At 42.6% G+C, this 25,096-nt stretch overlaps 1 protein-coding gene across 1 annotated transcript in view; it reads left to right on the forward strand.

Annotated features, from left to right (window-relative positions):
- Positions 1-25,096, forward strand: part of SPTLC2 (serine palmitoyltransferase long chain base subunit 2) — a 114,089-nt gene that overhangs the window by 75,671 nt on the left and 13,322 nt on the right. Inside the window, exons 10-11 of the mRNA XM_039536279.1 lie at positions 22,131-22,266; positions 23,738-23,867. Coding sequence (XP_039392213.1) covers positions 22,131-22,266; positions 23,738-23,867 — 266 coding nt within the window. The remainder of the gene's footprint in view (positions 1-22,130; positions 22,267-23,737; positions 23,868-25,096) is intronic.

Below are 25,096 nucleotides of genomic sequence, written 5' to 3' on the forward strand. Positions count from 1 at the left end.
GGTTCCCAGTAGCTCTTGGGCCTCTGGCAGTTCCAGGGCATCTGGACCATAGTAATCCTAGTACCTTATCAAATATTTTAGTTGTAAGGACTCCCAGCTCTCTGAGGTTAGAAAAGAGACAAAGCCCTCATCCTTGACTAACTGGGAAATCCATATGATGCTCTTGCTCAGCCAGTTCTTCAAAATTATAGGGTTTTTTTCCCCCAGTTTGCAAGTTTGGGTTATCCCATATAAGTGCTGTTGCATGAAGACAAGGATAAAATTGGTGTTACTTAGCTAAGATATCCCAGACCTTTGAACAGAAACCTCTGTAGGCACCATATTTTTCTCCATTGGACAAACAGGAACTGCGCAGACGCTGCGGGAATTGGATTCATTAATACCAGTTTAGTTCCAGCATACTAACACCCTTAAATCCGCGTTGGTGGAAACTCATCTCATATCCCTGATGCTATAAAAGCATAATAGTAACTTTCAGAGGGGTAGCCGTGTTAGTCTGGATCTGTAAAAGCAGCGAAGAGTCCTGTGGCACCTTATAGACTAACAGATGTATTGGAGCTTGAGCTTTCGTGGGTGAATACCCACTTCGTTGGATGCATCTGAAAGCTCATGCTCTAATATGTCTGTTAGTCTATAAGGTGCCACAGGACTCTTCGCTGCTTTTAATAATAACTTTGTAGGTCTGGGAGCCCAGAGCCCCATTTGGCTATAAGGAGCTGGAGTTTAAGAGATCATCATGGGTGTTGACCAGGGCCCCACAGAAAGGCTCTGTTAGATTTTTCTAAAATCAGATGGAAGGATATATGCAGGTGGACTGCTGAGAATATAAAGGGACCCTAGGCAGAATATTCATTTTTATTGTATTAACCTTCCCCACAGGCTCAGGGAGAGAGGATGCCACCTATTTGTATCATTAGTTATTTGGAAGAATACAGGATCTACATTTATCTTCACTAGTTTAATATTTTGTGATACTTTTATACCTAGATACTACTTAGTTGTATCAGTTTGTCAGTAGAAACTCCATTGAGAAAAATCCCTGCTACATGATAACCGGGAGATTTCCAACAGTTCAGATTTTTCCCAATTTATTTTGTAGCCAGATATTGCTCTGAATTTTTGAATTAGTGATAGGAGGACTGGAATAGTGGTTTGTGATTGGTTATGTACAAAAGCGCATTGTCTGCATAAACATCAGTTTATACTCCATGGACCCAAGTTGTTTGTCTCTGATATCTACACACGTCCATATGTCTGCCAGTGGTTCAAGAGCCAAACAAAAAGTAATGGACAATGGGCACCCTTGCCTAGTAGTCCCAGATGAGTCTAAAAGTATCCAAAGTAGCACTGCTGGTTGTGATGTGAGAGTTTGGGTGAGAATATAACAATTGGATCCACGAATTTAAATACAGGTCCAAATCCAGATTTTTGTAGGATATAAAACATGTACCTTCAGCCCACTCTGTCAAAAGCGTTTTCTGCATTTAAAGTTAATATGGCTTGTGGTTCAGGATTTCATATTTCACGGCTAGAATATCAGTAAGTTGCCCTGTCGGCTTTTGATAAACTAGTCTTGATTTGCATGCATGATAGACCCCACAACCTTCTCCAATCTCCTGACCAGAACACGTGCCAATATTTTGACATCACTATTAACAAGTGAAATTGGCCTATAATTAGAACATAGTGGAGTGTCTCTTTGTGGTTTAAGAATAATTGATGTTAAGGCTTCCCTCACATACCGGGAAGGGTGCCCTTATAAACATTTTAACCATCTTGTCAGACAGATGGTCAAGGAAATGTCTGTAGAGTTCAGCAGGGAAGCCATCTGGCCCATGGTCTTTCCACACTTTCATATTCTTAATTGCCTCAGTTATCTCCATTAGGGGCATGTCAGGATTTCTAGATTCCCAGCACTTTTATTCCTGAAATCACACATCCATTGTCTGTTCCCTTTACAAGAGACCTTCGCTAGCTCTTAACAAATGGCCTCCTTCACTCTGGAGAGCACTGGGGGACCAATATCTACACAGTAGGAGCCAGACACATAGGAAGCTGCATTAGGCAGCTCCAGCAGTTTATTGAAAACATTGTTCCCAGTTCAAAGGGGAAGGTAGTTTATTCTGTCTTGGAATGATAGCTGCCCCCTTATTGACAGTGCGCCATCTGGTTGTGATAAATCATCTAGCCCGGGCAAGGTGGCAGCTTTCTGATAGCAATGGATGACTAATAGATGCCTTTATGTCCTGATTGTATATTCTCGTCGATATCCACATGGTTACCTATCCTCATGTTCACAGGGTAATAGCTGTTTGTCTCCTTTTATAGCTGTGCGGAGTAGCTCTAAATGAAATCTTCATATAAAGAGGAGTGATGCATGGGTTTCATGAGTAACCAGCTTGCATTGCAGGTTTATTTCCTGTGATCTACTTAAAGGATAGTTGAGGAAGACACTACATAGTTCTCAATTAATCTTGTGTATTTCAGGTATAAGGGCTGGTGTTTTGTTTGGGTTTATTGTATTTTGTTCTTACCAATTTAGGGCCCACTCCTGCAGCAATTCAACCCAAACTGCCTGAAAACGTTTCACCCCCTGTTAGTACAAGACACACCACAGGTTCCACACACACACACAAAGGAAACCATAGACTCCCTCACTTCCCCTAGTCCTTACCAGTTCTGTTTTTGGAACTGGAGACCCCACTCTCTGTTACTTTTGCACAGTGTGGTACGAATAACATACAATTTAGTTTATAAAACTCAAGTATAAAGAGAAATGACTTTGAACTTGGCTTGGCTCTGCTTGTTGTTTCTGTGGGTAGGCAGTTTGGATGTACATCTGGGGATTGGCCACAGGTTAAAATAATTCTGACACTGTGTTGAGTTGTTACTAAAATTCAGCAGATCATTGTATAATGAGAAAGGTTGCCCAGGCAAGTTTGACTCACTCTTTCTTTGGCTGCCAGGGCACACAGTGGAAGTGAATGTATATTGTTTTGGGGTTTGGCAGCTGTTTCTTAACTTTTCATGTGGGCAAAACAACGCAGCAGCTTGGGCCAGACACATCATATCTTGTGTGCAAGATGTTTCAATGAGCAAACTACCCTAAAAAATAACTAACTTAAACCTTGAAATTCTACTCTCACTTGAGGAGCACAGTGGAGAGAAACTGTGTTGTAATACAGGGCACTTGGCTGCTCTCCGTTTCCTTATCCAGTAGGTAAAGGTTTTAGATAACGGTTTGGGAGATTATCCTTAATAAAGGATAAAGTGGGTAAGAAATTGTCCATCTAAATAAGTGGGAAATTCTGAAAGCTGAAAAAGTAATACTTGGCAAACTCGCATCACCTTTCATAGGAGCATCTCAAAGTACTTTACAATTTGAGTTTATTTTAATTTAGATTGAAACAGTGGAATGACAGCATCCTGCCAATACTTCCGGTGCCCTTGGGAAAAATTTAAAAAATACACTAAAATGAACAGATCCATTGATTCTGCCAATCATCTCAAACAGCAAGAACATAAATGACCTGAAATTAATAAATTATACAGTCCCCAGAGTTGTACAGCCAGCCTTAACCAATACCATCTATTTTCTTATCAGCCAGGGAGAAAAGCAATAAGCAATTGCTTAGCATCAGTAAGTCTCACAATACACCTTGTAGCAGCAGTAAGTGTAAGATCTATTTCACAGATAGGTTAGGTAGGGGCCAACAAGTCAGTGGAAGAGTTGTGAAAATAATCCAAGAGTCCTGATCATCCCCTTGCTTTAATGATTAAGCCACAGTAGTTAAACTAACCTGCTAGTGTACTCTAAAGAAGTGGACTGCATTGGGAAAACTATGTTCTGTGGGTGGAGAGAGGATTCTCTGTTTTATCAGCACCTCTAATGTGATGGTGGAGCCATCTGTAATGGTTGAGCCACTATGAACAAGTATCAGATTGAATTTGGACTCTTTTTTACTATTATGTTGCTTGAGTTGAACAGTTAACAATATGCATACAGCGTGCATAATGGAAGCACCGCCATATACTGGAAGTTAAGGGAATAAACCATTCTCCAGAGGGGTGACTGGTTTTCTAACTCATGCAATAATATCTCTCTCCAACCAACATACAGCATAGATTGGAAGATAATTTACTATCCTCTGGTAGTTGAGAGAAATAAATATACTTCAGGTTCAAGCATGCAAATACTCCTGGAAGGTCTGGGGACAATCTCCCTAAATCCTGCAATCTAGAATGCTGCAATTCAAAGTTAAGGTCAAATGGATCTGAAAGGAATCAATACATTTACTAATGATACAGGTATCCTACCTGATAAATTGGTACAGTTGGAGACTAGGCATTTAGGAAGTTAACCTAGTCCAGAGCTGGCCAACCTGCGGCTCCAGAGCCGCATGAGGCTCTTCAGAAGGTAATATGTGGCTCCTTGCATAGGCACCAACTCCAGGGCTGGAGATAGAGGCACCAACTTTCCAATGTGCCAGGGGGTGCTCACTGCTCAACCCCTGACTCTGCCATAGGCCCTGCCCCTACTTCACCTTTTCCCCCAAGCCCCCCACTCCTTCCTGTCCCATTCCCTGAGCCTGCCATGCCCTCGCTCCCCCTCTTCCTCCCAGAGCCTCCTACATACCGCAGGAGGCATGGGGAAGGAGGGGGAGGCGCTGATCAGCAGGGCTGCTGGAGGGTAGGGGGGGCTGCTGATGTATTACTGTGGCTCTTTGGCAATGTACATAGGTAAATTTTGGCTCCTTCTCAGGCGCAGGTTGACCACCCCAGACCTAGTCTGTCTGCCAAATGAGGAAAATGGGGGCTAGCTTTGAAAGGTGACTTAACAAAAAAGAAAAGGTTTGCAATATCAACTTAATGTTTTCCACAACCTTAAATGTACTCTAGCTTCTTCTAGTACTGTGGACTGCGGTGTCTGCTAATCCACAACTCATTAATTTATATGAAAAGCACCAAGGAAACCACATAATAAAAAATAAGTATACAACAGTTATAGTGAAAATGTACTGGCATATGTAGGCCATCTATGTTTGCAGCTTGTTGTTTAACTTTCTCATCCCTTGAACTGCACTTAGAGAACTGAGCTGCTGGCTGAAAAGGAACTATAATGATGTACATGCTGACAAAACTATTGAAGTATCTAGTGAGGAAAAAAGTGGAGATTAGACCATTAGGGCAATTAAATTAATGAGTTTAAGGATGAACAAAATTATTACGAAGTGCTACATTGTGCAGAAGAATCTGCTGTATATTGTATTTGAGCAATAGTATGTGATCCTATAATTCAACTGTAGTGTAAGGAAGTGTGTACACACAAGGACAGAGTTAAGGTTGTGCATCCTTAACATTAATATTTCTCACTTTTGAGTGCTTAACTATGCAAGTTCAATTTTCTTAATTTTGTTTTCTGTATGGAATTGTTTACTTCTAATCTCTCCATGGGTAACAAAACCAAATTCATTCAAAATACTCAAAACAGGTTTGTATGCCTCTAGCATTGGGATCATGGCTACCTGTGAATTTCTTCTGTTCCTGTTTTTTCCTTTTACGTTTTTTAAAATTGTATCCAGTTGTTGGGATTTACATACTTCTCACTTAAAGCAGAGTTGAATTGAGTCCACAGAAAGTTCTGTGTTCCAACATTGAAGCAGGATCAGTGGCAAAGAGCGGGGCGGGACGGGGTTCTAACCTGGGATTGTCAGTGTAACAAATTATCATGACCTAGAATTGGCTTTACTATTAGATTTTCATTCGTATTTAACCTTTAGTTTGGTCTTAACTAAACTGTATGGAAAGGCTACTATCCTTGAGGCATTGTCTGTATTAGAGAATATCCTACAATGAGAACCATTGTAACCTCCTTTGTGATGGCCACCGTCTTGGTCAACACCATGGAATGAACTGGAAACCTCGAGAGCTGAATGCATCAGTCTTTATAGCTTGAGCTAAAGAGCTAGGCTCATCCTCTGTAGATCGGGGGAAATACAGCTCACCAGTGAGCTATTCTTGCATGTTTTTGTTATGTGCTCTGCATCTGCACACGTATGCTCCAACTGGCTTAACAGCATTGTTAGCCATTCTGTGTAGACTTTCACCCCCTTCTGGGGCTAAATACCAGTTTTGTCCTAAAAATTTCAGCCTGAATGGCTTAGTCCCTGTGTGGACACAGACTTGCTGAAATGGTTCAACTAGTCTTCCCACTACTGTTCCACAGTGCCCCAATGGCCCTGTGAAATCTACCAGTTTCTGAGAAGCAGTATATTCTAGAAGAACAGTGAAGAGCATTATAGATGGAAACATTTCCCCTTACTGCCTTTCTATCACTGGGTCTCCACTTTCAGATGTTTCTTTGTTAGATATCCATTTGTACACAAATGCCATTTCGAGGCTGGGCAAAAAGTGCAAAATTTGTAATCTCATTTTAATGACGAATGGCACCGGCTAAATATCACCTTATATAACAAGAAACTTTTCAAAATATAATTTCCAAGCTTTATATTTATGTGTTTGCAGCTTTGCTTTTGCATGATGTGCTTATGCAAGAATTTAGTAAAATGCTGGATTTTGGCAGCTAACAATCTTTCAGCCCCCACAGACACTTAACTGTCATTGAGCTATAGGTTAATCTTACTTTAATTTAGTGTTTTGTGGTTTAATTATCATGTCACTCAGTAGCATTGTTGTAGCCGAGCCTATCAGAAGTTCTATTTGAAACCCATATTTTCATGAGGTTTATAACATGAATTTGGCTCTAAAAGCTCTCTTCATTCTTCAGCTTGAAAACCATGGGCTCAGCCTAGAGCAGTTTTTTGAATATTGATTTTGTTAAATTCTAGTAGCTTTTAAAAACTATTTGCAGTATTTTTGGTGCTCCTAATACAACTGAAAAATAATTCTTGTTTAAAACTAAATGTTTCTTGTTCTCTCACACACAGTAAGCTACACTGTTTTTTGGTTGGTTACTTTCCCTTTCCTCAAAATAACTGTCCTACTATCAGCTACTGTGGGTGGGCAATAGCCCTTTCTCTTGACTGTTGTGTATCTGTAAAGGTAGAGCAATAAAAACTGCAGTGGGTGTGTTACTTGGGGGTATTTCAAACAACGTGTACTCAAAACATTGCAAAATGTGGTAGGCGGGGGTTCCCTATATATGCATGCAGGTAGATTTCTTTTAAAACTTTAGCTTTTGTATTGTAAAGTGCTCTTTGATGGAAATCATATAGTCTTTTCAGCCACATCCAGGAGGTTTTTTGCTAATGACTGACTTGGATGGAGTTTTCAAACTGCAGCTGGTACTGTCAACAAATAAAACCAGAAAACGCAAACATAAATATATGCCCTTGGGCTTCAGAACAAGCCCAAGGCTTCAGTTTCACCATTGTATATAAACTCAGTGAATACAGTGTACGCTCACCCAGCTGTTCCTTGGCCCGGCTTTAGACTCCAGTGCAGCTGATTTAGTTTAATGATATCTAATGGCCTTGATGGATAGTTAAGAGTATTAGTGTAAATTCTGCTTATTGGGGCCAGTTGTCAGTCCCAGGAACATCTGCCATAATTCTCCCCTTCACCCCACTCTAGTCCTAAGTCCCTCCATTGTCTCACTCTTACTAACTGTGTCAAATTTAAGTTTGGTCCTCACCTTGAAGGTCCTGCACAGCTCTGCTCCAGTCTACATCTTGGATGCCTTCTCTTACGCCACTTCACCAAGGATATAGCGTATTCCTTGCTTCCTTTGTATCATTCCTCTACAGCCTGTCTTCTTTTTCTGCAGCCCATAGAGACAGCAACTCTGCATTGCCAGTGAGCCAGGTCCCTCTCTCCTAAATTAAATCGTTGCTTACACTTCTTCCAAGTGGCCTACAAATGCCCACTCTCTTCAATCCATTGCTCTCTTAACCCGCTTTGTGTATGTGTGTAAGGAGCACGTTCCTCTTTGTTTCCTAGTGCCCCGTCATTTGCTATGTGTCTTCTGGACTATGAGCTCTGACGCAGGGACTGTCCATATGTATTTTGGACACTGCAAAGAGTAAATTAACATAGGACTTTGCAACCAAACCAGCAGTTCAAAAATGATTCATTCCTCTTGTGGCTGAACAGGGTCCTAGCATGGCCTAGGTTATGGCAGTGTGTGGACAGAGTCAAGCCATCATAACCAGGTTTAAAAACAAGTGAAGACCAGGGCTAAAGAATGGTTAAACAGTTTGATTCAGTCAATACAAGCCAGACAAGTTTAGAAGCCAGTTTAGTCACAAATCAAACCTAGATTTGCACTGTGCTCTAGCTGAAGAAATGGGAGTTGTGTGCAGGTGAGGAGAGTGCTTAGTCCTCACCACCTTTACTGTCCCTGCTCCCACTGCTGCCCTTCTCCCCTGGATAGACCTCTCCTGCTGGTGTTGGCTGGCAGCTTTAGTCCTGCTGCTGACTCCGGTTCCTGAGCATGGTTCCAGTTTCCACTTATGTAGCAGTGGCCCCTAGTGGAAGTAGCTGTGTTTATTTCTCCTCCTGAAGGCCTGTAGAAGCCGCTAGAAATAAGGAGGAGCAAGCAGCACCTTGTGCCCTTGCCAGCTCTCCACAGATCACCAGCAAGTTTTCTACAGGCCTCAAACTGCTGCCATGAAAAAGCACAAGTGTTCAGATAACTTTCCAGGTCTGTTTTAAACCGACAGCTGGGGAAGCTGTTAATTCCAACTGGTTGCTTCCTTATCCTGACTAATTTGCTTAAGCAGTAGATTTTTTTTGGATGAGGCAGTTAAGTAGCTGGCAGCATCAAAAGAATTTGGCGTTGAACATTAAGGAACAGTTTTAACTCTAATTACATTTTTAAGTTTTCCTTTTGACAGAACTTCTTGGAGCATGTGTGTGCACGTGAGAATTGATTCTTTCTGATGGGAAGTTGTTGGAATGCAGCATTTAATCTGTGTGTTTATAAATACACATACCTAACTATTCATAGCATCCCAGATTATATTATGGCCTGTCATAAAATGCAGTTCTCCAGATCCAGAATGAAAATCTGCAGACAGGCAGCTTCTAAAATTGAGGTTGTAAAATGTTCACTTTTAAATATTAAGACCTGTTATTGAACTGTTTAAGTATGAATGCAGATTTGGTGCTTAATGAGTCTCCCTGTCCTCAATGTTTAGAATCTATAAGTAATAAAGACTAACACCATATGTTGGTTTCATACCTTCAGGATGCCTGCACCTTTTAATTCTTTTACAATATACCTAGTCTCTGTTGAAATGGCTTAAAATTTTTGTTTTAAAGTAAATCCAAACCCAAATCCAAACCTTTTTTGTGAGATAGTATAACTGCTGTGAACTGATCACCTTTCTTCTGGATTGAACTTTGTTAGTCAGACCCCAACTATATAGACTCCCCTCTTCAGGGATTTTTAAGTGATGGATTTGAAACCTGTGGGCTTCAAGCCCTGTCCATCCTGCAATGGATTAATTCTGCTGAAGGGTGGGCATGGTCTTCTGCCTTGGGGGATTGTATGTTCCAAGCAGATTCTCAGTATGCTTATCCTTCTCCACAAGGACTCGCGTGTTGAGATTCAGGGCTGAAACTCCATCTTCTGCAACAGTTCATGAAGGTGTTGTCAGACCCAGAGAAAATGCGCTCCAGAATCCAGGAAACTGATGGAGGGTCATTGCTGCCCTGCCATTTACACCAGCACATGGAGACACGCACTGCTTGCGTGACCCTCACAGACCCTGCTAGTTTAGAAAAACATCCAAAGTGCAGGGGCACCTACACTAGCATCCTCACTGGCTACAACATCTCTAAGTAACCATCCCACTGTCTCTCTTTCCAACTCGTGTGTAACTGCCTCAAAAGACTCAATCTCCAAAAACACTGGATGCTAAATACTTGGGAATCTGACTTCTTGAATCAAGGGAGAAATCTTTTGTATAGCTGTGTGGTATTGAAAAAGTGGTTCTTTATGTTAGTAAACGTGCTGCTGAGATAATGCTGATCATTCTTTCCATGTTGGGCCTTTGTAGAGGTGGTAAGTTTCTGGTTGCAGTTTCCCCTAAATCTCCACAATGCTCACTAATTTAAAATCCTGAATCACAACTCTTTCTCTGGTCTGTCTGCCCATGTTCTGAAGAGTCCTTTTTTACATGGATGTAGCAATTTTCTCCCCAGTCCTTATGACTTAACATTTATCTAGAAATAGGTATTGGTCTAAACAGGAGGGAAACACTATAGAATAATACTTAGCAGTAGCATACCAATATTTTCAAAGTGGAATTTTGCTGTTCATTGTTCCAGACCTTTCTATGTTTAACAGTTTTATATTTGTATTAAAATGACTCCTATTGCTTTGAATAGAAGTGGCTTTGAAACTGAATCCTCAGGGTTCAATTTCAGAGCATTAAAATGCCTCCACTAAGTTTAGCCTCAATTACCAGTTTTTATTCAAGGGCAGCTTCAAATAAAAACTATCTTGTCTAATTTTTAGTGTCCGTAGTTTTTATTTGCAGTCAGATATCCTTATCATACTCAGACTTGCTGCCTCTTAGCCAACCTAAAACTGCCTTAAACTGCAGAGTAGAGGTTATTGCTGGCTTCCATTCTGTGGAGGAGAGGCATGGAAGAGATAATTTGCTATAGCCTATGTGAAGAAACTTTACATTGGCAATGAAAACTGGCCTGTCACCCTTCTATCTAATTAAAAGGTGAAGGAATTGGCTAGTGAGATCTTTTGGAAAGATGAAATAGTTAAGTGTTATAAACTAGCAGAGCTTGTCCATAAAGTGACTAATTATTCTGTTAACATTGCAGACAGTTTTGTAAGAAACCTTAAGGAGATCATCAAATCTCTAAAAGTTCAGTGGAGACTTTACTGTTAGCAAAGGCAGAGGAATACTGGGGTCCCTTTTTAGATCTTAAGATATTTCTTTCCAGAGCAAACCGCACACTTTATCTCTTATAGGCACAGCCAACCAAAAAGATAAAATGTTAGGGTACGTCTATACTTACCGTCCGGGTCGGCGGCTAGCGTCCAACTTCTTGGAGTTGGATCCATCGCGTCTAGATTAGATGCGATATATCAAACTCCATCTAGACGCGATATATCGAACTCCGAACGCACTCCCGTCGACTCCGGAACTCCTCCACTGTGAACGGCGGTGGCGGAGTCGACGGGGGAGCCGCGGACTTCGATCCTGCAGCGTCTGGACGGGTGAGTACTTCAAACTAAGGTAGTTCGAGTTCAGCTACGCTATTCGCGTAGCTGAACTTGCCTACCTTAGTTCGACCCCCCCCCCCCCCTTAGTGTAGACCAGGCCTTAGAAATAATAAACAGAATGGTGGTTTAAACCCTTGCAAAAAACAAAAACAAAAAAAAACAAAACAGTATTTTATGTGGAAAAGCTTACATGCTTGGCTATATTACAGCATCAGTCAGACTTGGAGAAAGTTTGTGGGGAATGATTTTATACAACCAAGATTTCATTGCCAGTTTAGTTTCTGAAATAGAAAGAACGCTTCTAAATGTCCGAAGATAGACTCTTGAAGTAACTAGAAAATCAAGTACAGATCATAACACGCTGTTTTTTTCCTATTTTATTCATTAGCAGCAGCATTGTGGAGATTGAAGTCAGACAACAGAACCATGCTGACCCAAACTAACAGAAAAGCAGTGTTTTATCTCCACCTTCTGGAAAAGATAGCTTGAGCTGTTGTGGTCCGTTAAGAGTCCTCCAAACTCTTTTGGTGACATTAGGATCTCTCAAATCACAAATGGCATAAGTTATGATGACACAACTTTTTTTTATTAAAAAGAACTAAGAATTTCAGGATTAGTAATCCAAATGGGAGCGTGGAGAGGAGTGATGAGGGAGGGGCCCAGGACAGGAGCATTTCAATGGATAATCAAGATAAGGAGCAACTTCATCATTCCTAGCTAAAATAGGAATTTGTTTAACAAATACCTCATAGAAAAATGTTTTCCCTTTGACTAATATTTGTTTATTCACATGACCTCTACTGAAACCCCAGCACACAGTTCTGTCTGTACTGTGCAAGGGATTTTAATAAAGATCTATCCTGAAACACTGCTTTGAAATCTCTTGAAGAATTAACCAAAAATGTAAAGGATCTTAGGGGTATTTGTGTTGCACAGAAAGTCTTTCATTTAGATCCAGGCAGAAATGGTCGCTACTGTAGCCTGAAAATAAATCTGTGTTCCTTTGCCCAGCTACAGTTGGTTTACCCCCCTCCTCAAGTGCAGCATTTGTCAATGATCTGTTTGTATACAACACAACATGCCTCTGATTCCTCCAGAAGCCTGGATGATGAAGTGTCACATTGTTTAGAAGGGCAGAATTTGTGGTTATTACCAAGTAACAGTGATGAAACTGCAGGAGGCAAAAACAAATATGTCTGGATTGAACTAAAGGTTGTGGGTTTGGTAACACCCCTCACAATTAGTTCATCAGCCATTATAGCAGCTGATTGGGATATTCCAAATGAGACCCCTTGTAGCAGAGAGCGCCTTCTGCAATAAAATCTGGTTCTTTGGATTTATAGGGATGACTTTTTATAATAGAATGGGAAGAAGTAAAACTCAGATTCCTGACTTCATTGAAGTGTCTGCTTTTTCCCTTGTCAGTTGCAAAAGTACCTGGAGTGGTGTCTGTTCTAGCCTTAGGATCAACATCCTGCTCTAACAATATGCCCATCCTGGACAGGCAGGATTTACTTAAAAACCACCTTGTGGCAAATAGAGGGGGAGGTTTTCTTAGGCCTTGTCTACATTATACAGTTTTGTCAGCAAAAATGGAGATGTACACTCTACAATGCTCCTCCTGCTGATGTAACTCCCCTGCTATGAGGACATAAAACCACCTCAGCGAGAGGCATAGAGCTTATATTGGTGTAGACACTGTGTTCCTTACACTGGTGGAGCTGTGAAATTGACAAGCCAGCTCCTGGACTGCTGCCCAGTCTCTGCTTCCAAGCAGAGCTGCCACCTAGGCTCCCAGCTTGGGCTGCTGCCCAGGCTCCCCACTGGGAGTCCTGCTGCCCTCAGGAGTCCTTGCTCCCCACCCAGAGCATGGCAGCCAACTGGACTTTGGAGGTGAGGAGCCCCAGAAAGCTGCACCCAGCTGGGAGAGTGGAAGCAAAAAGCCCGGGGGTGGGGGTAGCTGGACTCCCAGTGGGGAAATGGGTGGAGCTGAGAGCCCTGGCTCTCAGTCCCCCACACTGCTCCTCTTCAGTTGGTGGAAGTGCTCCTCGTGAGGATGCGCACCAGCAACAGAAGGAGGGTAGTGGGGACATCTGCCACCGCAGTAATTAATGCAGTGGCTGTTAAGTCGACTTAACATAGGTCAACTGATCTTTGTAGTGTAGCCATAGCCTTAGGCTCCTGGCAATGCTATACACAAAGTTTGGACTATTAGTTTAAGCAAGAGCTTTGGTGTTTTGAAGCGCAATGACAGCTAAATAGATGGAAGCTCTTTTGTATACCTGTTTCATTGATCAACCCCATCATGATCACTCTCAGCCTGTTTAGTGCTGCCCATCTCTGTGCATCCTTTATTTGTCCTCTAACTTTAGGAATGAGAGGGTGGGTGGGTACTTGAAAGTTATTCTGTGACATATCCTTATTTCTCAGCCCAGGAGAAGCTGGCCACCAAATAATGCTGATTTACTGTATGCCAGCAGTGCTGGAGATGTATAATTTCTCATGCTGCTTCAGACGTTGTATTCAAGCTACTAAATGGATTCTCGTGAGAAGGCTTTGAGGTGTTCAGGATTTCAGAGGGGTGTTGAGCTCACTGTTTTAAGGTTGCTGCTTCCTGTTTGTTTACATGATCTTTCTTATCCAGACATCATCTGTGTCTTTATAGGTCTTAAAATATCAGAAGAGTAAAAGCCCATTCTCCCTCCCTGCTGGTACAAGTCATCTTTTGAGGCTTAAATAGAAGTTTGTAACATTAGCATTAAAAGTGAAATATAAGCACTAAGTACTGGAAGGGTTGCATTGGAACAAAAAATGTCTTGCCCTGATCCCTACCATCATTTCATCTATGGCATCTAGTAGCACTCTAGTACAAGGGCAAAGCTGTGCAGGCCTAAAGCAAGATCAGATCCAGTGCACAATGTAGAGAGTTATGTTGCTCACCACAGTGCTTATAAATGTCAGAACATTTATCTGGCATTCCCAGGCCTGAAATGTTCCTGTAGGGTGGATAGAAGCTACCTTATACTGACAGTTCCATAAAGAATGGGTTTGAGAGAGGCTCTTAACTGCTCAGCCACTGAAGCTGCTGTTATGGTGGTAGCCTGGGGTAGGAGAGCTGCTACTTAATGGTTGAGTGCCACTTCTGCACTAAAGGTGTCATGTGGCATCTGTCAACCAGAGCGATGGCGATTTAAAGTGATGTACCTTGTCATCCAGGGCTCATGAAAGGTTGTTACAATCAAGGACATGGGTGTTTTCCCCTCTAACTGCTATCTAGACACACTTAGCACATCTTAGCTCTCCAAACATGCATTTATTTTCATTCTCTTACAGTTTTGTTCTTGTTTCTTATCTCTGCTGGATCCCCAAAACCAATACCACCCCAGCTCTGTAAGAGTTGAAGGCTGGATATAAAGGGAACATGCCCTTTAAATAGCATGTGACCTTTACTTATGAGATACCTTGGCAGCCCAGCCCTTTGAAGATAGATGTGAACTTTACCCTACATGATAATATTCAGATTGTTAGTAGCACGGGCTAGTTTCATTGAATTGTGAAGGAATTTCTTTGAGTTAAATGAGTTGTAGAAGGTAACAGAGGCAAAAGAGGAATTGGTTGTTAACTTCAGGACACCGCAGAGACAAGCTGGTTGTGACTTGAATCCCAAAGTAGATCTGTCAGTAGCTAATTTAATCCGTTTACAATCCCCATGTGGTTTCCTATCAGATGCCGTGATAAGGGGCTCCTAGTTTTCTTTTCTAGTCCTTTGAAGAATTCAGTTACATTGCCCCCTGAAAGTCGCTGCATTCCAGTTCACCAGATTAAAGGATGTTAACATAACTGTTACACAACTCCTGTGTGTGTGCAGACAGTTGGCAGGGCAGCATCTCAGCAGCTCTGATTTGAGCTGTCTGAAAAAATGAAGTTAACCTTCGCCAAGAATGACAGCTGCTGGAGAGTTGCTGCCATCCCAGCATCTTCCTAGACCTGTAGTTGGGCAGATACAGACAGAAGTCTGAGCTCCACAAGTTGTCAGACTAGAAAGGCATGTCTGACTGTTATGTACATAGCAGAGTAACACTTGGTATGTCTACACTGCAGGGGGAGTAGAATTTGAGTTAGCAGGCCCTGGGTTTTTTAACCTAGGGCTTGAACAGCTACACTCCTTTGTAACCTCAGGTTAGGAATTGTTGAACCCTAGGTCTCAACCTGCAGATCTAGCATCCACACTACATTATGTGGGCCCTAGTCCCGCCACGCATATCTTGGATTCCCTAGCACCCACCCAAAACATGGCCACTCTAGCCCTGTGTTCAGGTGCAGTGTGGGAAAACTTGTCTTCGGAGGACAAAGAGTCAACCCATGGGATTGTGGGATACATTTGGTAGACTGAGAGCATAAGTCCAGGGGGGCTGTGTCTACTCTGCGAAGTAATAGGACTTGAATCTTGAGTCCGGGCTTGAGTTAGGCTCAGCCCCCCCCACTCATGGGATCCTGGGACCCTGGATCCGAGCCCTGGGTTAGCATGACTTATGTGTAGACAGAAGCGCAGTTAGGCTTGAGCCTGAATTTGAATGCTGAGCTTACATTGCAGTGTACGCCTAGGATCTAGGGCCCTGCATGTACCATTGTTTTTGCTGGTTTGGTTCCACTGAAGTTAGCAGCATTGGGAGCACTAGCAGTGAGAAATGTGCTGGCTGCTGCCAGTCATCAGCACTATGTTAATTTACACCTGCTCAGAGCATGGTTAAAGGACTCCATGATTAAAATGGTGGTAGCAGCTGGCAGCTCACCCGCTAGTGCTCCCAATGTTGCTAATGCCAGTGTAGTTAAACCAGCATTTAATGTTGACAAAGCCAGAGTTGGGTGTGTTTTTTCTTTTAACCTTGTACATAGTACTCCAGTAATGCACCTCCATTGCCCTTGAAAGCAATGCAGTATTTTAAGATAGAGCCAGGATACCAAATATCTTATGCTGGGGGAGGTAGAAAAGCCCTGGCTGAGATGATTTCGTTGGGGTTGGTCCTGTTTTGAGCAGGGGATTGGACTAGATGAGCTCCTGTGGTCTCTTCCAACCCTAATATTCTGTGATACATGGAACTTTGGATGTAAAAGGACTAGGGGGACAGGAGCTCCAGGGTTTTAATCCTTGTTTGTCTGATGACTAATCTTGGATTAGACATTTAATGTCACTCTTCCTCCCTCCATTTTCTTCTATAGAATGGCAAAGAATTGCTCCACAGCAGTGGTGGGAAGAGACTACTGGGTATCGGTAAAACGCTTTGAGGCTTGAAAGTGTAGTATAAGCATTAACTTTTAGCATCATGAGATCCTTGAAAGAGTCCAGAGAAGAAAATAGCAAAGCAGCTACGGACTATAAAATAAGACTGAGATTTAAGGTTAAGCTTTAGCCCATGAGGCCTCCAGTGATTAGAGAGGTGGTGTGGGCATAAGTTATCTTGTTTCTTATTCATAGTAGTGAGAGTTGACATTTGAGTTTTTTTAGTATACATACTAAAAATTTTGCCCAAAAGTGTGTCACGGCTGTGCAATATTATATAGGGACAGGGACCACTGCAGCTTTCTCTGAGAAGGTCCCAGCAATAGCCTTCCTCTTTACCATAACTTGCTCTTTCAAACTGTCCCTGGAGAACCTTAACTTTTATTGCATACAGTGGTATTAGAAATATATGGATTAGCTCTCACCCTCTGTCAGGAACACTAACCTTCCACTGTTTTAGTAGATCTGCTCATTGAGACCTTACTGTGCAGTCAGTGTTAACAGAAATAATCAAGTTTCTAGCATTCAGGGTTGAAAAAGCTTAGAGATTCTGTGTTTAGGAGATCTGATTGGACTTGAGATCTAATTACATGATAGGCTCTGAGTGTGAAGTTCTGTCCTTGCTTTACAGGAGATGAGTGGGGAAGGGTGGAGGGAACTATACACTTAGACAGCAGAAATTCTGGAGGGTGTGTGTCTTGAAAAGAAATGTTTGTGGAAGGGAAGTGAAGACATTGTCCTTGGCAGGTGGTGATGACTGTAGTTAAAAACTCTGAAGCTAGCCTTTCATCGAAGGAGGAGTTGGGATGTAAAACACTCTGATGTTTCATCCTTTATTTTTATGCTTGGTTTTTGAGTGTGTGGTTGTGGATGGAGTATTTGGCCTATTTTGGGCTTTGAACTACATAGAGTCTTAAACCCATGGCGCTCCAGGTCACGTCAAATGAAATTTTTTTTCTTCTTGGCCTGAGATGCTCCCCTTGGATGCCTCCTCTTTCATCTACTACAGAACACTGGTTACTAGAAAAGTAAGCAGTGCCCAGCCAGTCAACCCCTCAACGTGGTATACGGTGGATACTACTGCTGCTACACTTGCTGTTTCAGCAGATGAAATGTCCACCCAATAGAGACAAAGATACGGGATCACTTCTCGAATAACTTTGAAAGACCGTGATCTGCAATTTATCCAGGATAGACCACAGTAAATCTTATTGTCCCAATCTTATCACTGCCTTGGTACCTTCTCATGCTAAACAAATTAAAGCATCAACTTGTCCTCCAAGGCCATGGCAACTGTCTTGTTAGGTGAGTGAGTGAAACTTTCTGTAGGCAAACTTAACAATTATAGCGTATAATATATAGTTAGTACTTTAATTTCAAATAGGCATCCTTATATGTTGCTGTTGAATAGACAGATGTTTAGTTTAGACTAACTATACAGACATGTTTTCTGCATGCACTGGTTGTACCTTATGCAGCAAATGCCTCAGCATAGATTTCGTTTGTGTGTGTATATATGGTAACTTGTAAGGAGCAATTGACGCCAGGTACATATGTGAGTGAGAGTTTGCCTTCACGTTTCCAGGTTATACCTGGAGACTATAAGCTCTGGGCTCCAGTGGCTTGGTATGGACAAGAGCTGTCGTGTAACCTTTAAGACACAGTCATGGCTGCTAGGATTGCCATTTTTGGTTGGACATATTCCTGGAGTTTTCATCACATGACATAATCTTTAATTAAAATTTTTAATTCCTGGAGACTCTAGGGCAATCCTGGAGGGTTGGCAACCTTGATACCAGAAGAAATGTAGTGTGTGCCCCTCTATTGAACCTTTCTGCCCTATTCTCATGGGCAGGCAGTGTGCTAAAATTTACCAGAATGCTGTTTTGAATACCACTAATAACATACATTTTGTAAATTACATTCCCCATAGACAAATTTTTCTCCTACAAATGGTATATCTGAGCACTGGTGACAACAGAATTTTCCGAAGCCTTCTCAATCCATTATTACCTTTTGTATACTCAGTAGCCAACCTCCCAGTGATCTGCTGCACACTATCGATCACACTGGTTGTCCCCTATAACGATGACCCATTCCTTCCATTATAACTTCCTCAGGTTATTCCACCTCTGTGCCTGATGTAACCGAGAGGTGTTAGTTTGTGCTTGTTGATTTCTGAGAGCAGGGGTCCACTCCTGTCCAATATTTTTATATTTCTATAAAACACATTCATCTTTTCTATCCAGGAGATACGCAAGAGTCTTCAAACACCACATCTCAAATGCTTTGATTTTCTTCTTGTTAGCAGCATTAGCTTCCCAGGATTCACATCCATAAGTTGCTATGGGAAAAAATTAAGCTTTTCTCCAATCTAGCCTTCATACGTTTCAAGATGCACAGTTTCATAAGGGAGGCCATGTCTGTGGGAGTCATCCCTACTGCTTGGATTTCTTTGAAGCAGCCTTCTTGGCTGGATGTGTGTGAGCCCAGATAACTAAATTCATCTACTGCCTCTAGAGCTTGACTGTGTTAATCGTGATGTCCGCTTGCCTCCTTTTATTGATTATGTCAATGAATGTGCATTTCATATTCCCTAAATTCAGGAATAGTTCATATTCCTTGATAACTGTTTTTACAGACTCCCAATGTTTGTTGCATTGCATCAATGGTTGCAGTAAGAGTGTCATATCAGCATATCTGAGGTCAGTTTTAAGAAGTGTCCACCAATGGAAATCTGAGCTCCTTCCACTTTATCAAAACCTTCCAGGGCTTGTCTTGTAATAAATTTTCTGTACATATTGAAGAGGCTTGGGGACAGAAATACACCCTTGTCTCACAGCCTGCCCAGTGGAAAACCACTTGCTGTTGCTCAGTGTTTGTACCATGGTCTGTTGACCGATGCAACTGGTGATGACTTCAATGAGATGCTTTTGAATCCACCGTCTGCCAGTAACCTCCAGAGACTGTCATGTCAGATAGTATCAAATGCTTTGGAGTAGTCAATGAAACACATTATCAGTGGGTTGTTATGCTCCCTGCATCTTTCAATGTTAAAAACAATATTTGTTTGTTTTATTACATAGACCTTATCCCTCTCTGAAACCAACTTGTGGTGGTGGTAGTTCTGCTTCTACCATTCACTTTGTGATCCTAAATTATGTAGAGCAGCGCTTAACTCACGTGCGATATCAGGGAGATGGTACTGAAGGGACTAGAACAGCATGCAGTAACTTCCTTTGGTAAGGGCAGAAAGATTCCGTTCATCCAGTCATCTGGCCAGTTTCTAGTCATCTATACATTAATGCAAATTTTCCACATGAGATCAATACCATGATCACCAGTTACCTTTCAGCAATTGTGCTGGTACATTATCTAGCCATGGTGCTTTCCCAGGCTTCATTTCTATAATAGCGGCACCACTGCCTCTCATAGGGTTGATGGCTCCAGCTCTGTACTCTTTCCTAGTGTCCTGTATTGTAAGTGGTTCTGAGGCATACATATTGGCACAGTAATCTCTCTACCTGCATTTGATGATATCGCTTTCAATAAGAACTCTGCCATCATGATCTTTTATTATATTCTTTTGCAGGAAAACCTTAAGTAAAAAGTCTGACCAGTATACTATTGGTAGGCCCCTACCAAATTCATGACCATGGAAAAACACATCACGGACCGTGAAATCTGGTGTCCCCGTCTCCTCCCCCCCCCTCAGTGAAATCTGGTCTTTTGTGTGCTTTTACCCTATACTATACAGATTTCATAGGGGAGACCAGCGTTTCTCAAATTGGGGATCCTGACCCAAAAGGGAGTTGCAGGGTGGTCACAAGGTTATTTTAGGGGGGTTGCGGTATTGCCACCCTTACTTCGGGGCTGCCTTCAGAGTTGGGCGGCTCGAGAGTGGCGGCTGTTGGCCAGGCACCTAGCTCTGCAGGCAGCGCCCCACCAGAAGCAGTGCAGAAGTAAGGGTGGCAATACCATACCCTGCCACCCTTTATTTCTGTACTGCTGCCTTCAGAGCTGGGTGGCCAGAGTAGCAGCTGCTGACTGAGGGCTCAGCTTGGCAGGCAGCAGTGCAGAAGTAAGGGTGCCAATACCATACTATGCCATCCTTACTTCTGTGCTGCTGCTGGTGGCTCTGCCTTCAGAGCTGGGCTCTTGACCAGCAGCCGCCCAACTCTGTAAGCAGTGCAGAAGTAAGGGTAGCAGTACCACAACCCCCCCTACAATAACCTTGTGACCCCCCTCAACTCCTTTTTGGGTCAGGACCCCTATAATTACAACACTGAAATTTCAGATTTTAAATAGCTGAAATCATGAAATTTATGATTTTTTAAAATCCTATGACCATGCAATTGACCAAAATGAACCATGAATTTGGTATAGCCCTAACTATTGGGGAGAAGGTAGTTGCCCTGGCTTTGTGACTTTTTTGGAAGGGGCTCTAGGAATATAATTCTAATTTTAAATTGATACCCTCATTTGGGATTGTTGGTGGAGAACATTTCAGGAACCAGAAAGATAGTATGCAGTCTTAGGTGATTTTATGATGTCAATATAAAATAGGGGTATTATTTAGACCATGGCATTCTGAAGACATTGATCCTTTTAAAGGGATTGTGTAGCAGAGAAATTTGATGTATTTTTTTTTTTGTGGGGGATACTTGTGATATGTGGGAAGGGCGGAGGGGTAGTGAGCTTTGGAGTAAAAGGTCTGATCATTTCAATATGTAGGCATGCATATGTATCTGAGAGACCAGGATATGTGCAGATGGAACTGCAGAGTACAGGAGTTGGAGTAATGTAACAGCATGCTCACAATGTGCAGCAAGAATGGAGGAAAAAAATATATGAAACTGTCTTCAAAAGCCTTGTCAGGTTTCAAGAGCTGAACTTGCTCATGCTATTGATACATCTGACAGAAGCTTGAAAGTATTCATCTGTAAGCATGACTTTGGATTTTCAAATCCCAATCCATCTGCAACTCTGCATTTCAAGTCAGAGGTTGAACTTCCGGTTTGTTCTGCTGTAATGGTGTGTTCAGAAAATAGAAACCTTAAACAAGCTTAAATCTTGGTTTTTGTGCTTACCTTATAGCTGTCTTTTTATCTTGTGCCACTTTGATTTCAGCATATTGACAAAGGTAGCAATATCTTCAGTTGATCAGTTTCTTTACTAAATACTCTTTCACAAGTTCTCTAACTCTGCTTTGTTATTGTGGCTTTGCCAGTGAGCCATGGTCTACTGGCATTAATCTTTTATAGGAGCGTGTGATTACCCATCTTCCAGACAATCTCCGTACAAACCTAATTATTATGGAAGAATTAAGGAATCATTTAAACTCTTGAGGATTATGAAAGGGTCATCTGTTGTAGTCCATTCTGTAGCAGTGTGGCCAGAAAATGAAGAGTAATCTTGGCTATGTTAAAGGGAATTCTGAGGAAGGACATACTGCAAACAATTGCCAGTTGCAGTTCAAATTTCAAATAACTTTGCAGTTTAGTTAATATTTTTATATACAAAACTGGTCCAACTATGTTCATAATACAGATGATACAAGACTAACTACAGTTATATGGTACATGTGATCTATGGTGGTCATTTTGCTCATGGTTTTTCCTTCATTTGTTTCTCCAGGCAAGGAATGTGTGCAGAAGTTGGCAGAGAACACCAGGTATTTCAGGAGGCGGCTGAAGGAGATGGGCTTTATTATCTATGGAAACGAAGATTCCCCGGTTGTGCCTTTAATGCTGTACATGCCAGCAAAAATTGGGTAGGTTCAGTGGGGAGAATTCTCCATCCATCCACTTGACCCAGACTTGTTAGGAAGCTGGCTTTTTTTCCTGGTCTCTGTGCCTACTGCATGTAGAATACTGCCGTGTTTTACAAGTGCTCAGGAAGCTCTCTTCATCTGGGTTTAAACTGGAAAGAAGCATTTGAGAGAGTGATGTTTAAAGGGGCTTTTTGGAGTTTACTCCTCTCCCTTTTGCTCAAAGGCCAAATTTTAGGCAAGAATTGGTCTTGTTTTGCTCTTGGGATTCAGATATGGGACTGAGGGGTACATGCAGCTAAGAGATGAGGTGAATTCTGGTAGAAATGGAAGCCTCTGCTGGGGGTGATGTGATGGCCACAGAACCACATGGGAGGTACCAGGTTCTGAAGTACTTTTGGTCTCAAACTGATCATCCCTTGATTTATAGCTGTCTAGGTCGTACTTCTTTATTTTTTCAGTGCCTTGTGCTGGGAATGTTTACATTAGAGAGGATGTGAATAAGAGGGTATCAGAGATGTACACAGAATAACAAATGGTATGAAGAAGGTGAGTGAGTAAATAGGAACATCCCCATTCTCCTAATTCAAGAACAAAGGGGAATTCCATTAAATTGAAGGGCAACAAATTTAAAACCACTTAAAAGGAAGTACAGTGCACACAGTGCACGATAAGTCCATGAAACTCATTGCAAGTTGCTAAGGCCAAGAGCTTAGTACAGTACAAAGAAGGGTTAGATATTTTATATGGACTGTGGAAACTTTCAGTTACATTAGGATTATAAACCCTCATGCCTCCTGGGGTATAAAACAGCCACTAACTGACAAGGATTAGGAAAGCACTTTCCTTATAGGATGGTATTCCCTGGCTGTCCATTATGGAGATTCTTGCTCCTTCCTCTGAAGAATCTAGTTCTGGACACTCTCTGGCATACTGTCAATGGTCCATCTAGTCTGCTACCTAGTCAAGAATGGCAATTGCTAGGTTCTTATGAGAACTTTTGAGCAGATGCCACAATGTACCTTAATTGCATTACATTGGTGAAAACAATCCTTTTTGAAACTGCAGAGGCTTCTGCTTTGGGGGTAGGCAGCAGGGGGGAATTCCTCTTATAGTCAGACTCTGGAGTGTAAGTCCCTGTTTTCCATCAGAAAGATTTTCAAGCTTAGGTTACAAATCCATTTAGAAGCAGCCCACTAAAAGACCAGCTCCTGCCAAATATAATCTTTCAGCTTTGTTAGAACTTAATACAGTGAAACCTTTCTAGGAAGACCACCTCTGGACTGAACAAAAGAAGCCTTTGTGAGCAGGCATTCTACCTCTAAGAGAAGGCAGTGGAAAGTCAGAACTGCAGCCTGGCAGGCACGCTTCACCAAAGGCCTGTGTGGCTTAGTGTACTGAGACTTTTATGCTGCTGCTCTGTCTCTGCTTCTTCAGTGTCACTCTAAACATTCCTCATTGCTTTCTCTTGCAGCGCATTTGGGCGAGAGATGCTGAAGCGAAACATAGGCGTCGTGGTTGTGGGTTTCCCTGCCACCCCAATCATCGAATCCAGAGCCAGATTCTGTGTGTCTGCAGCTCATACCAAAGAGTTACTTGATACTGTAAGTGTCTGATCTTGTCTTCCCCTCATCCATGTCTGCGCCTCCCCTAAACAGAGATAGCATTTGGCTGTTGGTTTTGCAGGCTGATTCTGTGTTCAGCACACAAGCCAAACAAGTATTCATAGAATCATAGAAACTAGAGATGGAAAAAGATTCCCCTCTGGACAATACATGGTTGTCTATGGTACATATTCTAGGGATTTCCTCAGTACATTTTTAAATGAGCCAGCTAACAGTCTGTCCATCACCCCCCTTCCACTCTGAAAAGGCTGTAATTTGTGTGTTATGGATAGTTAAGAACACAAACCTTTCTGAAGGGCAAGTGCTAGTTCCTGCTAGCCTGAGACTTGGAAGTTAGAGCTGGAAAAGGCAGACTAGCTAATCGGGACCCAGAAGCTAGTGCAGTGGTGTTGACCTCAGGACATTACTTACCATTAGATACTCCTGGAGGGAATTCTGCACCACTGTGCGCACACAGAATTCATGTCCCTCAGGAGACTTCTTTGCTTCCCTGCAGAAAATAAAATTTCTGACAGGGAAGTTAAAGGGAAGCCAGAAAAGCAGTCATGCACCCCTCCCCAACAGCGCGGGCACATCATTTCAGGTGCCTGGAGCAGTTGGTAAAGAGGTAAATCACTGCAGGGGGACAGGGCTGGGGACACCTCAACTGGTGGCTCCTCTCCTGCACCAGGCTTAGCTGCTAGTCCCAGATGGGATGGGGCTAGGGGAGGACAGGACTTGCTCTTCCCCTGCAAGCAGCAGCTAACGCTGGGTCAAACCCACCCCCTAGAAACCTCCTCCAGCTGCAGGAAGTCTGTCCGTCTGTCCCCTTCCCCCTCCAGTTTCCTGCCCCCATCATTCCTCAGCTGTGGGGGAAAGGGTCATTGTATTAGGAGCTGCTCCCCCATCCTCCATGCATCCAGACCCCCCACATCCAAATCCTCCTACCAAGCCCCCTCCCTGCCCGAACGCCCACCTTCCTGAGTCTCACCTCTCCTGCACCTGGACCCCCCGCCAACCCTTACACCACCCCAATGGGTCCCCCACAGCTGGACCCCCACCTCAGTGAGCCCCAACTAGCTATACCCGAATCCCACACCACTAAGCCCCACTCCTCCAGCACCTGGACTCTACCCCCAGTGAGCCTCCCGCACCCAGACCACCCTAACCCCATCCCTCCACACTGACCCCCCAGCCGCAAACACTTTCACCTTGACCCCGCTGCAGAG

This window comes from Mauremys reevesii, linkage group 4 (assembly GCF_016161935.1).
Source record: "Mauremys reevesii isolate NIE-2019 linkage group 4, ASM1616193v1, whole genome shotgun sequence".
NCBI lineage: Eukaryota > Metazoa > Chordata > Testudines > Geoemydidae > Mauremys > Mauremys reevesii.